The sequence below is a fragment of the Podarcis tiliguerta genome (assembly GCF_965153285.1).
Source record: "Podarcis tiliguerta genome assembly, chromosome: 6".
Lineage (NCBI taxonomy): Eukaryota > Metazoa > Chordata > Lepidosauria > Squamata > Lacertidae > Podarcis > Podarcis tiliguerta.
The window spans coordinates 64,425,081-64,441,570 of record NC_139539.1 but is presented as its reverse complement, the minus strand read 5'-3'; the positions used below and the strand labels follow the sequence as shown (position 1 = coordinate 64,441,570).

At 41.4% G+C, this 16,490-nt stretch overlaps 2 protein-coding genes across 2 annotated transcripts in view; one reads left to right on the top strand and one right to left on the bottom strand.

Annotated features, from left to right (window-relative positions):
• Positions 1–16,490, bottom strand: part of ST6GALNAC3 (ST6 N-acetylgalactosaminide alpha-2,6-sialyltransferase 3) — a 643,023-nt gene that overhangs the window by 111,830 nt on the left and 514,703 nt on the right. The gene's annotated exons all lie outside the window — the stretch shown is intronic.
• The window catches only part of PIGK (phosphatidylinositol glycan anchor biosynthesis class K), a 103,618-nt gene continuing 88,907 nt past the window's right edge, over positions 1,780–16,490 (top strand). The window contains exons 1-4 of the mRNA XM_083448438.1: positions 1,780–1,929; positions 4,118–4,171; positions 4,770–4,861; positions 15,057–15,192. Of these exons, the coding sequence (XP_083304564.1) occupies positions 1,831–1,929; positions 4,118–4,171; positions 4,770–4,861; positions 15,057–15,192 (381 nt within the window). The 5' untranslated portion in view covers positions 1,780–1,830. The remainder of the gene's footprint in view (positions 1,930–4,117; positions 4,172–4,769; positions 4,862–15,056; positions 15,193–16,490) is intronic.

The following is a 16,490-nucleotide window of genomic DNA, read 5'->3' as shown; positions in this document are numbered from 1 at the left end:
AACCATCTGTAGTTCTCCTTTGTGTGCCTCCTCCACAAGACGTCCTGAGGGCAGCAACATAAGAACGGGCCTTCTTTGCAGTAGCTCCCCATTTGTGAAATGCTTTCCCCAGGGAAGCTCACCTGGCGCCTTCATTGCATATACAGTGGTGCCTCGTAAAGACGAAATTAATTCGTTCTGTGAGTTTTTTCGTTCTACGAGTTTTTTCATCTTGCGAAGCACCGCTGCGTATTGACGGTTTCCCATAGGAATGCATTGGCGGCTTTAAAAAAAGGCGAAGCAAGCCCATAGGGAAATCCGTCTTGCGAAGCAACTCAGAAAACGAAAAACCCTTTCGTCTTGCGAGTTTTTCGTCTTGTGAGGCATTCGTCTTGCGGGGTACCACTGTATTTAGACATGAGGCAAAAGCATTCCTCTTCTCCCAGTCCTTTGACTAATTAAACTATACATGGCCTTTTAAAAACTCTCTCTCTCTCTCTCTCTCTCTCTCTCTCTGTGTGTGTGTTGTTGTTAGTTACTGTGCTTTGTATTTTTGTGTTTTTATATTGTAAGCCACCCTGTGATCGTCGGATGAAGGGTTGTATAGGAATTCAATAAATACAGGCAACTCCCCATTTACGTGGGGGTTGCATTCTGAAGTACTGTGTGCATTGGTGGGATGCACATAAGCCTGCCCCTGCCCCCTTCCAATGTGAAAAATGGGGTGTAAATAAATAAATAGCTCGCTAGCTAGTTAGCTAGCGGACTTGGTAAAGCTATAGTCAGCTCAACTTCATCTCCTGTAATGCTTCTGAGATTTGCAACTCCATCAGAGGTTGTGTTTATGTGTTGTTCTTGGTTGTTAGCAGTATTCCTCATACAAAACAGACCTTTGGAGATGGATGTGGAAGGTCCACCTTTTTATCTACACCCTGGCCCCCATAATCTGGCCTGATGCTTCAAGCGTGGTGAAGGATGTTATCCCATCACTAGATTTCTGACAGCAGGGTGCTGGGAACGGTAGCTCCATGAAGGGTAACCTACATTTTCCACGATTCTTTTTTTTTTTGGGGGGGGGGGAGCTGACAAAACCCTCAGCGGTTTTCTAATGACCTATGTGGGGGGAAAGAACTATGATAACTTCTGCCTTTCATTAGCTAACTGCACCACCGTTGCCTTCTGATGGGAGCTCTTTGCTAAGCCTACATTGGATCGGGCTGCAGTACCGTCATAGTTTCGTTGTGGAATGCTTTGCATCTGCACCAGTGAGCAGGAAATTAGTTTGCTTAAACCCCGTGTGTGTGTGTGTGTGTGTGTGGGAGAGAGAGAGAGAGAGAGAGAGAGAGAAGAAGAAGAAGAAGAAGAAGAAGAGAGAGATCCTTGTCCTAGGCATACAGAGTGACTTTGCGTTTACAGGGCTTTAAGCCTATATACACGTGGGTTTCTAGACCATTCAACTACAGCCAACTGAGCCATAACCGCCCCTATCCTAGTCGGAAATCGCAATGACCGAGAGTCTTAGCCGAGCACTGAGGCGATAGCTAAATCATTTCTCATTATTATTGGGCTTTATAAACAAGAATAATGTAACACAAATAAGTATATGTACCAAGTTTGTTCACGTCATTTGTTTATCACAAAAATAGCACAATAAAGATGGAAAAATATCTACAACATATGTTTCATTAGTAGTGGTCAGTGTATGAGTTCTTGGTTTATGAATTGGTCATTTCTCGCACGGACTGATCTGCTACCGGCAAGAGCGCGTCGCCACCTTTAAGAAGAGGAGGCGCGGCAAAGCCGGCTGCTTCCAAAGCTCCTCCTTCTTCCTGGTCGTCAGAGCTGCTTAATATGGCTGCCTCCATCGCGCCTCGGTGTAGTCTTCCTGCAGCAATAGTAATAGCTCTTTTATTGGGTTGCTGTAGTTTAGCGATCGCAGACGGAATCCAGGTACGCGACGGGGGCGAGGGGGGCCGGCTGGCTTGAGCTAGCTGGGCTGAGTTGCACGGCTGCGCAAGGGATTTGCCGCTGGTTCTTTCCCCTCCCTGACCCTCCTGTTTCATTTAAACTAGCATTTGAGTTTTCCCTTCCCAGTGTGCCCTCTTTGCTGCTGTGAGTGAGTGACTTTGTGTAACCCAGGAGCCTTTTGCCAGGGATTAAAATCGTTCTTTGAGAAGAAGACGTTAAAAGCGAAATAAAAGCAAGCACAACTTTAGAAGTACAGTAGAAGCCTCTGGTTGTGGAAATGCACCTTTGCGGAACAGTTCCTGCGCACGCACCAGAGCCAGTTGCAGCAGGGTCGGTTCCAGGTTGTGGATCAAGGCTTTGGAGACGTCCTCCGGCCCAGCCCAGCTTAGTCTTCCCAGCAGGGTTGCATTTTATGAGGAAACAGGTGGGACTGATCATCGCCACACCTTGCCGCCTCAGCTTGTTTGCTCGTCCTCTCTCTCTGGAGGCGCTGCAGGAAGGATGAGGCCTGTTGGACCTCATCCTCACCGCTGCTGTTGCTAGAGGGACAGGGCAGGCATTCAGGTGGGCCAAGGCAAAGGTCAGCCACCTAGTTGCTCATGCTCACCTGTGCAACTCTAAATCTTTCGTACTGTGCCTAAACAAGGAAACAGAGCCTTTTCCCCTATGGAAGTTGTTCCAGCCATTCAATCTTCTTTTCTGCATATGTGTAGATGTTCATAACAAGGTAAAAACAGCCTTGTCAGATCAGACTTGGGAGTCAATAAAACCAAGCATCCTGTTATTTTCAGAGAGCATGCAAGGAGGACAGGATGGGAGAATATCTCCCCCACGTTTGTTTACCAAGAATAAGAATAATTTAATTTCTATACTGCCCTTTATCACTTGTTATGCGCTGGTGGTTTACAAGCACAGGCACTTGCACGTTAAAAGTATAAATGCATGACAAAGCAAATTAAAATCCTATTTAAATCAAACCGGAACAGACAGACATGTTCCTCAGTTACAGCTGACCAAAACATATGGGCCAGGCCAGAACTCGGCCACTTCATTCAGCTGGCAATGAAAAACATGCAGTGATATCACTAGGCCTATGTCTTAGCATCTGGCTTTTGAAGGTATGCTATCTGTGAGTGTGGAGATTACATATGGCGCTGATAACACCTCACCTTTGTCAGTTTAATGCTTTTTGAAACAGTTGGTAAGATAGAGAATGTTTGCACATGCTTGGGGGTATGCCATAAAGACCAGGATACCTAAAGTATTGCCTCATTTCATACATATTCAAACACTGTGCTTTACAGGAGAGGGCATCCTGCAGATACTAGCTTATAAGGAGGCCTGCTCCACACAGTTTTGGAATTGGGCCTTTAGTGTGGTGGGTATCTTGGAATTGCCCAAGTTACATGTCAGACAGGCTTTTTGGGGGTCTGTGGGAGACTTGCAACAGCCCTTCTGTGTGGGGATACCCCAGTTGGTGTCTGTATTTGATTTGAAATAGTGTTTATGGATGTAATGGTCTGTAACTGATTTTATATATGAGATTGTTTTATATATGTTTTTATTGTGTGGTGAAATTGCTTCACGATGCTTCTTAGGAAGTGTTTCATATATGAAGTAGGAATAATAATAGCAGCCACCTGTGTGAGAGTTGTCCTCATATCATCACCTGCTGTGTGAAACATAGTCATGTGTAATTGAGAAATGCCTATTGAGAACACTGAAGGCACCTGTGGAGACAGGCTGAGAAAGCTGGAGGGAACCATAGGCACACCGAAGCAGGAGCAATGACTTATTTTTCTGCTTATTGCCCAGTTTTCTCCTCCAAGCCTAAAACAACCTAATTTCCACAGTGAATATAATTTGTAGTCTGGCAGTAAGCATCTTCAGGTCTGGCCCAGTTTAAAATAGGCAAATTGGCTTGTGAATCAAACTGGCTTCCTACTTCAGTTCTGCTCAGGTATTTTATTTTGAACCCTGGAACTTCCTATACCGTAGTCCTGTTTGTAAAAATTTGGAGCTACTGTTAGATTTTGCAGCATTCACAGAATTGGTTCTTGTGGCAAACTGCAGTGGCACAAATCCTTCCTGTTTATCAATAAGCAGTCAGCAACAATCGGTGTTCTTGGATGTTTGTTTCTTGCATTTATTTTGTTTGTTTTCTCTTCAGGATCAAGCAGAACAGTTTTTTAGAAGTGGACATACAAACAACTGGGCAGTTTTGGTAAGTTTCTACATTTTTATCCACTTCCCCATGATCAATGTGCACAAATATTCCAAAATATTGCCACTTTGATGGTGTATGGAAATGCTTTTTGCTTGCACGTGGGGGTGGAGGGTGGGCTACATGATTAGATCCCATCCCAAAATGTTATATCCACTAAGCATCTGAAGGGCATAAATAATTCTAATGAAAATATTTTAACTAGTATCAGTCACCATTTGTTTAAAAATAAATCATAATGAGAAAAAATGCAAGTATTAGCCTAAACCAGAGTACCCAGAGACGCATGGGAGAATCATGTATTCAGTCTGTATGCGCACATAGGAGAATTGCACACAGAACAGAGGTGTTTTTTTAATAGAGTTCTTATTGCAGCCTATTGCTACTGAAAACAGAATTTGTTTCTCAGTTCAAAATGAAGCTTGCTGCTGAATCATAAGAAGCATCTGGTGAAAGCTTCAAAGAAACATTTGGCTGCATGCACAGTTCTTCCTTCTGCACACATATAGTTTTGTGGGGCTGTGGCTGTAGAATTAATTCTACTGTTTTCTAACCATAAATATATCCACACATGCTTACTTTTTTCTGACCCTTTTAGGTGTGCACATCTCGATTCTGGTTTAACTACCGCCATGTGGCCAATACCCTTTCAGTTTACAGAAGTGTCAAGAGACTAGGCATTCCTGATAGGTAAGAAAATATGGAGGTTGTTTACAGCTTTAAAGTACTAAGACAAATGTAAAATTGGGGGGTGAGGGGAGAGAAGGGGACAGTCTGCCTTCTCAGGAGTGGTGCCCTCCCTGTGGAACGCCCTTCCATCAAATGTCAGGGAGATAAAAGAATTACACAACTTTTAGAAAACATCTCTGAAAATTCCAGATAACATTCCCCCCACCCCCAGTACCCAGAGAGGCAGGGAAGTTTTTAATGTTTGACATTTTATTATTTTTTGTATTTTGCTGGAAGCCCAGAGCGGCTGGAGAAATCCAGCCAGGTGGGTGGGGTATAAACAATAATATATATATATTTTATTAGGCTCTGATGTTGTCTGTGCCCATCTTGCTTGCTGCTATATGTCCACGGGTGAATGGTTCATTCTAACCAGGTTTTCTACCATAGTTAGGTTTTGTAGATGGTTAAGATAACAAGTTGCAGTTGTAAGACTAAGGAGATGTTAAGGTTGGAGGTCCAGCTTATTCCAGTAAGGAGGAAAAACTGGAGATGCTGATAGCCTGCTTATAATTTCTTCATAATGATTAAAAGATCTTCTGCATTATGTTTGCACTGACCCGGGTGCTCCGAATATGGGCTTCCAGTTGTTAAATTCCACTGATCATCAGCTGAGGTGGGTGTGACTGAAACATGTCGGAGTCTGGATTAAAGGAAAGGCAGTGCGACCCAAGTGTATGGTTTATCTCTCATTTTGTATTGAGTAGGCTGATTTTCAGTCACTTCCAACCTTACATTTCTGGCATAGAATTACAATAGATACGTAGGAATAGGCCATAGATCAAGTATGTAGTTGCTAAATATATGTGACTATACTTAACTTTAAGTTTTCCAGAAAACACATTGCCATTTTAGTATGCCTTGATTAAAAAAAGATTTTATCTTAATTAACACATCAAATGATTAATCGGCAAGGTCTTAAACTAAATGGAAAGCTTGCTTCTTTTTGACAAAAGACATGTTTGCATGTTCAAAGGGGACCAAATAGGTACCATGTTTTGAAGTGTGTTACTTGCTACAGCTGAATTTCTGAGGCATTCCTACTGAGATCTTTGATGGTTCAAAGGATTTTCAAAGGCACTGTGTGAAAAGGTATGATCACTTGAAAATTCCAGATAACATTTTTTTCCCCTAGGAAGCGATTTTTTTTTAACCCTACTCTCACCTTTTGGATGATTCTGCTGCCATCTGATTCTCTGCTTGCCCAATTTTAACAGACTGTTTGTCAGTTCTTTGCTTCATGTGTATTTCCTTTCAGATGCATTATGTTCCCTTTGTGCTGATTCTGCTAGTACATCTCTTCAGCCAAAAAAATAAACAAAGGACCATGACAGCCATCAATACAATTTGCAGGTGGCTACATTGTGACATGTCATCCTGCCAGTCACTAACATACGCATTGTGAAAATGACTTTCTGTGTTGTTTAGAAGGACTAGTGTAGTGTCGTGGGTAAGGATTTACATTAGGCACTTGCATCTCAGTTCAGACCTCATACTAGCTATGAATTTGGACTCAGCTTTCCAGCTGCAAGTAAAATGTTTTAAGTGTATTTTAAGTGCAATATGTAATGTGACACTAGATGGCGATAGTGATCCTTATGGAAAATGCAATTATTTTTTAAAGCAGTTTAAAAAAAGCATTTTCAGAACGGTTTTTATATGTGTGTAAATTCCACCTTTGTTTGGTGTTTTTTTGGTACACCCATTTGCACACCCATATTTCAACAAGAACAGAACTGGGTTAGTGGTCACAGAATGCTGACTGCCTCATGAGAGGAAAAACTAGAAAACAGGGTGGAATACAGTGTTGATTGTTAATTTCTGTTTGCATGTCTTATTATTTCTAGAGTTTACATCTTCCCTATGTTCTAGCCTGCTGTTTTGAAATTTCTCAGCTCTGGCTGGCTGGTCATTGTTAGAGTCCACAGTCCAGAGATGTTCTTCTTTAACATCCACACAAGATGTAGTGGACACCTGCAAATGTCTCAGCATTGACTTCTCTGCAGAGTTCACCAAACTCTGCTGGCTCCAAAAATCATTTTGAGAATTTGGCGTGGGAGATTTTTGAAGAGCAAGTCTTGTTGGAACTGCTTGTGTTGTTTTTCCTTCAAAATGCTCCTGTGGGAAATTACCAAACTGATTTTTAGTCTCAGTTTTGTCCTTTTAGAGCAGGCTTCCTCAAACTCGGCCCTCTAGATGTTTTGGGACTACAACTCCTAGCTAGCAGGACCAGTGGTCAGGGATGAGAGCCAGTGTGGTGTAGTGGTTAAGAGCGGTAGTCTTGTAATCTGGGGAACCGGGTTCGCGTCTCCGCTCCTCCACATGCAGCTGCTGGGTGACCTTGGGCCAGTCACACTTCTTTGAAGTCTCTCAGCCCCGCTCACCTCACAGAGTGTTTGTTGTGGGGGAGGAAGGGAAAGGAGAATGTTAGCCGCTTTGATACTCCTTAAAGGGAGTGAAAGGCAGGATATCAAATCCAAACTCTTCTTCTTCTCTTCCAGATGAAATGCTAGTGTCCTGTTACTTCGTCCTGCTTTGTGTACATTTAGAATCCTGCAGTTTGATTCCCTGCCCCCAGGACTTTTTCCTCCTCTTCACTCCCATCCTCTTAAACCTGTATCCACCGAAAACACAAATCTTATCTTGTTGTTTGCATTACAAAAGTTTGCTACAAAAATAGCCTTTTTTATTACACACTTGCACTGATGTATAATTAGAGACTTGGGCGTTTTCATAAAAACAAAGTGAGTACTTGGTGGAAGGGGATGGGAAAACTGTCACCTACTTTTTATTGAAAAAAGTATACCAAAGCTCCAAAAGGGCTTTCATAATCTCTTGTGTGTGCGTGTGTGTGCGAAAGTAAAATATTTTAGCAGTTCTCAAAAGTGGGAATCAGATTTGAGCCTCCTCTTACATTATTTATTATTGTATGTGTATCCCGTCTTCCCACTTAGGTGCACAAAGTGGTGTTCATGGCTCACCCCTCCCCCATATTATTCTCACAACAATCCTGTGAGGTAGGTTAGGCTGAGTGTTAGTGTCTGGCTTGGATCACGCAGTGAGCTTCATGGTCTATTGGTGTTTTGAAACCTGGTCTCCCAGGTCATAGTCCAGCACTAGGACTAGGCATGCCTTACAGAAGAAGGTGAGGCCCACTGAACTTGCAGGCTAATAATAATATTTAGGATTGGATTGCAAGAGAAAAGAAAAAGGCAGATGTTGTTATTCTGGAGGACCCTCTAAATTCAAAATGAACACTCACTATAATAAGTTGTTTCAGGCCTGGCAGCATGAATTAGCTCTGTTGACTTCTTCAGAAAATCACTTTCCTCAGCTTCCTTAGGCTTAGGGAGACGCTCCAGTTCAGAATACAGTTTTCAGTGTGAATCGGGACATCATGTTGTGCTGTTATCTTCAGTAGTGTGATTCTAGAGAAACTTGCAATGCGATGGCCCCAAATTATGTGAGCTGTATTTTAACTCTGTGTGTGTGTGTGTGTGTTTTAATGCATTGTCATTTTTTCCTGATGTTATGGTTTTATCCTTTTGTGAACAGCTTTGAGCCTTTTTTATTTTATTTTACAATCAAGTGGTATACAAATTTAGTGAAATAAAATCATGTTACAAATACTATTTTTATTTGTTCAGTGTATGTAATGGATCACCTCCTGAAGGAGCCCAGGGCTACAAATACATCACTAATCATAACATTTTAAAAAGACATTTGATTACAGGGTTGCAAGGAACAGTATCTTTTAGTTATCAGATGCCTGGGTGAAGAGGAAAGTCTGTGAAATACTCCTGAAAATCAGCACTGAGGGAGATAGATTGCACCTCGCCGGGTGGGCATCCCACAAAAGGGATGCCAGGCAGGTTCCTTGGTAGCCAGCGCTCTGCCCTAAACCATTGTTAGCCAACATTGTGCCTTCCAGATGTTTTTGGACTCCCAACTCTCATCAGCCTGAGCTGGCACGCCTGTGATCAAAAACAATGGGAGTGAAAGTGCAACAGCATCTGAAGAGCACATGTTGGCTAACCCTGGGCTATAATACACCCCCTATGGAATATCCTATTTCAAGGTTTGCATTCATCCGTCTTCAAGGAAGTTTGTGAAGACACCCTGCTTCAAAAACAGCCTTTCCCTCAGGTGGCTGTCAGTGCAGTTTGTTTCCTCTTTCAGCAGTTAGCTGCCAATTTTTAAGTCGCCTTTTAATTTTCTGTCTTTTAGTCGAAAAGATGGGTGGAAAAACATGTAGAATAAAAAAGAAGAACCATCCTTTGGCTTTGAATAAAACGCCAACTTAACATTTTCAGTAAGGCTGAAATAATTAATTGGATTAGCTAGTAAATCCACCACTGCCAGATTGAATAATGTGGGTATTAGTTGGACCTCCCTCCCCAGGAAGGATTATTTGTTAATGATGTCCAAACCGGAATGTCACAGGAGTGTTTCTGTTGTGAAGGTTATCAGATGGTGGTGCAAGAAGTGTTGCGTGACCTGGTGATCTGGCCCTAGCCAAAAACATTCTCGTAATGGCTTGTGTATTCTTTCAGCCTGGTTGTTTGCAAGTACAGCTGAAGTGGGATGAGGAAAACACTAATTCTGGATTAATTAATCCAGAAAACAATGACATAATTGTGTGCATAAAGCATAAGATGATTTTCTGAACAATAAGTTCTATAACTGTTGGCTCATTAGCACATTACATTGTCTGAAATCGTCTTCTGTGTTGAAATAGTGTAGTAATCATTTTAATAGGTTAATTACTTAAAAGAACAATCATTAATTTTTTTCCCTTTTAAATGTAATTGGATGAGATCCTTAATTATGAAACATTATTTAGGTCCAGTCCAATTCCCAGATTGCAGATATTGGCAGCCCAATACTGGCTCTAAGCAGTGACATACATGTGGGTGTTTCAAAAGGCTGGATTCTCTTATTAAACTAGGATTCTTCTTGTGTGTGCGAACACTTCTGGTGCACCCCATGTGGTAAGATTTTTGAGTTTTGGTGTGCCCTGAAGACGCTGCCTTGCACTTTAGAACTCTGAGTCAATCAGAGATTGAAATGACTGCGCCATCTGGAAAATGAACATGAAAATTTGGCCAAAGTAGCAATAACATTAAAAATCTGTATCATAAAAGCGTATTGTTGGCCAACATTTAGAGGTGTTAATTAATTTTTTGGTCTTGCTTGCAAAGGCAACTTCCAGACATTGACCTCCGTCCAACCTGGCATCTGCATGTAGTGATAAGCTTCATAGTTGGCTTGCTCAAATTATGTGGTTATAAACAATATAGGATCTTTTTGGGGGGAGCCTAATTATGCCCCTTTCTATTTGTATCTGCATACTTTATCTCATTAGCAGAGATTCCATGCTATTTATGCGGAGCTATAATGAGAGTTGAGTGTTCCTGGCCTCTCCATTTTTTAATTTCTTTTTTAAAAAAAGGAAATATATGGAAACTGAGCATATTGGAGGCTTATCTATGAGTTATTATTTTGAAACATGAATGCTTTATCACATTTATCATTTTCCTGCTCTGAGAACAGCTTATTGTGCTTAAGTGGTTATGTTTTTGGAGGGGAAATGTAGAATTTCAATATATATTTCTGTGGAAAGTTATTAGGGAGTTAATAACTGTGACTGTATTGATTATCTGTGTACTTTTGAGATCAGAAAGAAAAGGGTATTAGAATATGTAAAGTGAAGCAGATGCATATATTTCATTCATTCATATATATAGAAATAGAAATATATAAATTTTAGTCACAATTTAATCCTACAAATATAGTGAGCAAAAAGTAACCTGGATCCAACACTGTCTGTTTTGAGAAGACAGTTGCTTTCCTTTCTGTTTATTTTTCTTGATTTCTCCCCTCCCACTACTGTAGCTTTGTATGTATGTATGTATGTATGATGTATGTATGTATTTATTTTCTATACTGCCCTATACCCAAAGGTCTCCCCCATTCAACTTCCCGTGTGTGTGTGTGTCCCAGCCCCAATGGGTGCCTTTTTAGTGGTGCTGTAGTGGAGAGGAGAGGCTGGCAAACCAATGCTTAATGAGCAGAGTTCTGTCCACATGTATTAAGGTTCAAGCGTATGTCTAGAATATGTCTCATGTCTAGAATCTTAAAACCAACCACAGTGCATATTCAGAAAGCAATAGGTCCGAAGCCAGTTCTTGATGACAGCAAGGCTTGCTAACTAAACAACACATTGTCATGGTCTAGTGGCTATATTCAGGCCCATATATCATTGCAAAAAGAAAAAGGTATTTATCGTACATTTGTGAGGTAGGCTGCGAGGTCTCGCAGAGGAAACCCTTCCTACTTCCATGACTGTTCCACATCCAAAGTAGTGACTAAGCAAAGCTTTTCCTTCATGCAAGCCAATAAACACAAAGTAAAATAAAACACTGCCCCGAGTCTGGACAACTTTATGATCTTGCCCAGTCCTCTTTGTTTTAGATGGCCTTTTGCTTCCTTTTTTCAATCTGACTGATAGCCTGACTGAGGAGCCATTAACAAGGCATAAGAAACTAGAACACAACACAGACTGGCTACAAGCCAACAGATACAGTGCCTGAAATTAATGGCAGATTCCAAAGCAGATAAAAGATCACATTTGTTTATTTTATTTGTTCAAAGTTCTTTTTAAAAATATCTTGCTCTTTAGCAAGAAAGAAACACAGACCGTTAAAAAACAAAAGCAGTCCTTGCCCCTTGGGCTTCACAATCTAAAAAGACAGGACAAAAATGGAAATGGCTTGGGAAGGAGGAGGAACTAAGCAAACTCAAGTCAAGTTGTTTGCAGGTTTTTCTGATGACCAGTGCAAGTGGAAAAGTTCAAGGAGAGGAGGCACAAAAAGTAGCTGGTTTCTCGCTGTGATGAAGGAGTGGTCCTGAATCCCTCCTCCTCCCTCCTCCAGTACAACCTGATGTAATGGCTGCTGCCAGGTTGCAGTTGATGGGAGTAGAACCTGACCAAAGATGTCTCTTTGTGTGCGTGTGGCAGTGTTAAGTCCACAAATCACTTACTTGTCATCAGGAACCAAAGATAAATTCAACCTGTATTTACTTTTTTGTAAACAGGACATCAAGTATGTGTGATAAGCAATAGCAATACTGTTCTTTAACAATAAAATTTATTAGGATTGTTGAAAGTGTTTTATTATTATTATTACTTAAGAAAAAAGACTTTCCAGCTGAAGAAATGCATGGTTTTTTAGAGCTTCAAAAGAAAACCTGTCTTGTCATTTAGCCATAAAAGCAGTTAGGAAAATGATTTTTAGTTACAAACAAGCTTTTTGCTTGTTGACACACCGCATTGTGCTCCCACTTTCCAGAGTATGTATTCCTCCCCTTCTGTTATGCAACACAGCAGAATAAAATTAGATTGCATCTAATCATTGGGAATATATTCAGTACAATGATAATGGCTGTTCTTTGGTAGATAATAGGCTAGTACAACGTTGGACACGTCTTTCAGCATAATAAATTCCACGTTATCAGACTTAAATTATTTCCCTAATTGCAAAGTCCCCAGTATGTTTAGCAATGTCATACTTCAGGAACAATCCCACCCAAATTTATGAACATCTGCAAGTCCCCTTTGCTGAGTGTTATGCACATCCAAAAGCAATCACGTGGGACCAAGTTGCATAGAGTTGTGATTTGCATATGTCAGTCATTCTTAATGATCACTTAGTCCGGGGGGGGGGGGAATCTGCAAGGTTGGCCATTTACTAGATAGCTTCAGACAATGCTTTTTGGGATTGAAGGTATGTTTTCCAAGCTAAAACAGAAGTTGCTGAGTTGGTGACATTTACTCGTGTTCCATGGCTGGGCCTGGGATGGAGTAAATTGAAAGAAAAAATGAAAAATGTTAGACAGGGGAAAATGCTGGGTAGGTAAAAAGTCTGCACAAATTGCGGATTCCCCTTCAGCAGTGGGTGAGGCCAGATGTGTGTGTGTGTAGCAGTGGGAGAGTAGCCTGCATTGTCACTTGCAGTCAGCAAATTTGGATATTGATAGATCAACCTGTTGTCTCCTGGCCAAATAATGACCGAGGCAAACAAGTTTGGCACATCGATCAGGGACTAGCTCACATTCTGCTTGTCAGCTCATACTCCCTGCTCAGTACCATGTATGCAGTGGTCCCTGGTCCCCATTAGGACTGGTAGGTTAGAAGGCAACGTGACCTGCAGTAGGTGGACCAGAGACAGTGGCAGGTGGGAGACAATTAGTTCTAGTTGTGTCCCAATCCTCCTGTGGAGGCAGAATATCTGAGGGGAGACTAGAGTTAGGTAGGGCAGTGCCCCATTTGCCCTAAAGGAGCAACCTCCACTGCATCTATGATAGTTACATCTTTTGAGTAATAACCAGCATTCCCAGCTCTACCCAATGAAGGCGGGGGGGGGGGGAATCATCCTGGGACCTTTGGCACATAAAGCAGATGCCCTACTTTTTTAAATTATCCAAGACCCTTAAACTGCTTTTGGTTAGAAGGAAGGGAATGGGGATGATGATTTGCATTATTATTATTAAACTAAAAATGGTTTTAAAATAAAACAATTTGCAACATAACTACCTAATGCATGGGGACGCAGGTGGCGCTGTGGTCTAAGCCAAAGAGCCTTGGGCTTGCTGATCAGAAGGTCGGCGGTTCGAATCCCCGCGATGGGGTAAGCTCCTGTTGCTCGATCCCTGCTCCTGCCAACCTAGCAGTTCAAAAGCACGTCAAAGTGCAAGTAGATAAATAGGTACCGCTCCAGTGGGAAGGTAAACGGTGTTTCCGTGCGCTGCTCTGGTTCGCCAAAAGTGGCTTAGTCATGCTGGCCACATGACCTGGAAGCTGTCTGTGGACAAACGCCAGCTTCTTCGGCCAGTAAAGTGAGATGAGCGCCGCAGCCCCAGAGTCATCCACGACTGGACTTAACGGTCAGGGATCCCTTTACCTTTACCTTACCTAATGCATACCATAATAGAATTATAATTAAATCACATTTATGATTTCATATATGTCATGGGAAATAACGGTTTTCTGAATTTTTGTAAGTGAAAGATGTCACAAAATGAATTGATTGCACATCATAGCTGTTGCCTGAGAGAAGCAGGGGAAATAGAGGATAATTACATACAATTTGTATTTGAGATAAGTTGAACTGAAACAAACAGGAGTCAGTGTCTGACTATATCAGAATATTGGACAGAATTCACCTAACCGGCCTACCATCAGTGGAAGGCCTTGCTCATGGACTGAGCTTTTCTCAGTCTTCTCTCCCTGCTCTCCGAAATTGGCTCCTCAGTTCCATGTGTGGGTGGAGGATAGGGGATCGTTCTGTCTAGCAAGCTGGAAGGCTTGTGCAGAGAAAATGATGGGAAGAATGCAATGCTGAATTTCACCCACTGAAATCAACGGACTTGAGTTAGTTGTGACTAACAAGTCCATTGGTTTAAATGAGCCTACTTGGAGTAGGAGTAGCCAGTTACCATGCAGGGACCCGAATGTACATTTTCTGGCCAGCAGGGACATGTGCTTTGGTTTCCTTGTTCATTCCTGAAGCTATCTGAGAAATGTAAATCTGGTTAGTCTGTCCATCTAAAAGGAGGAGTCCGGGATTTAATCCAGAGCCTTAAGCATGCAAAGCCAATGCTCCATTGCTGAGTTTTGTTTCCTGCCTGTGTTGGTACTGTGCTAATGATACTGCAGTGACTAAGCAAGACAAGACCAATAGGCAGAACAAACGCAACTGATTGATCTGCACAGATTCATTTTCAGGGTGACCCAGCACCTGTTTGCATTTGAAACAATTTCCAAACCGCCTTTAGTTTTTGTGGATTGAAATGGAACTGAGCACCTTGTCCTTTGTTGTTAAAATAACATTACCCTTATTAACTTCTTAATGTTGTTTTTGGTTCTCTATGTGTGACTGCTTAGTCACAAAATAGTCTTGCATATAAAGCAGGATTTAAAAACCGATAAGTTGCCTTTCAAAGCAGGCAGTTTGCACTTTGATTTTTTAACAGCTAGAGTGCATTTGATGGGTGTTTCAATTATTTACAGCGTTTTTTTTGTTGCAACCACCTTGTACAGTTTGACAACATGTATGACTTGGCCATAACTAAAATTCTTTTATTTATCCACCAGCCATATAGTCTTGATGCTGGCAGATGATATGGCATGCAACCCACGAAATCCAAGCCCAGCTACTGTTTTTAGTCACAAAAACATGGAACTGAATGTCTATGGAGATGACGTGGAAGTGGATTACCGAAGCTATGAGGTAAAGTATGAAGAAAATCCTGAATTGAGTGTTTGCCAACTTGGTGAACTGGGACATGTGTGTGCTGATAGTCTGCCTGCTCAAAGGGTGGGAGGTCCGTTTGTGTCAAGAAACTAGAGGGAATTATTTCTAGAGCCACTAGGTATGTGTTGAAATAAAGTTCTACCATTTGGTCCCTCAAAATCTTGAACCACTGCTTCAGGAACTGTATCAACAGTATCACCAATATGTGATACTGGGAAGTAACAGTTCTGTTATCTTGCATGGCAGCATTGCTTTGTTGAAAATCTATAAAACTTTATTAATGATTGGGTTTTTTTTAGTGCTTAGAACAAGTAGCATTTGCTAAGTATTATTTTGCATTGACATTTGAACTGTGTCTATTAAACTTTGCAAACATTTCCTAACATAACGGAGGTAATAGAGCTTGAGAATGAGTCTGAAGCATGGGTTTCCCAAGGCCATATTATACCAATTTTGAAAACAAGTCTTCCAAGATTCCTAACCCACATATACCAGTGCTAGTTGTTTTGCCATTTTAATGGCTTGAAAAGAGAGATGGTGGGGGAGTCTGCTTTCTGGCTGTTTACAAATGCTTGTCACTTGGAATTGATTGTCTTCATCTTAGCTGACCAGGCAGGTGTAAATTTCATAATCCTGTAATTGTATTTGGAATAATAAAAAAGCCTAAAGGCTTTAAAATATATTTTGTGTGTTTTAGAATTGGAGGCCTAGATTATAATTATTTTCCTTGCTCAAGGAATTCCTCACCAGTGTGAAGTCTTAATGCTGCCTTGGTTCGAGGCAGGGGGAAGAGAGCTTAAGGAGGAAATAACTCCAAAGTGAATTGGATTTTCTTGCTGAGAATGTGTATATTCTTGAGCTGCAGAGCCATTTTTCAACATAATGAGCAAGTTGGAGATTATTCAAACTCTCATACAAAATGAGAGGGTTATTTAGTAATGAGAGTACTTTAGGCACTTCATGAGCTCTGATAACAAAATGTTTTAGCACACCAAATCACTCTGGACAATTGAAAAGTTAATCAATGGGGCGGGTATGTCTTTGGTGTTTTCAAGTTCTTCAAGGAAATGAGATGTTGGGCTTCCCATTGTTTATAATTGGGCACAGGTATGAAGTTTTGACCCCAGGCGTATCTCTTAGAGGAATTGAGTACATGGCAGCTGCAATAATTTGCAGGCTTCCAAGCAAGCAGCAGAGCAAGCATCCTATTGTTGCCTGGATTAAACAATAATATTTCTGTCGGGGGAGGGGGGAAAGAAGATTTCGTGTCTGCC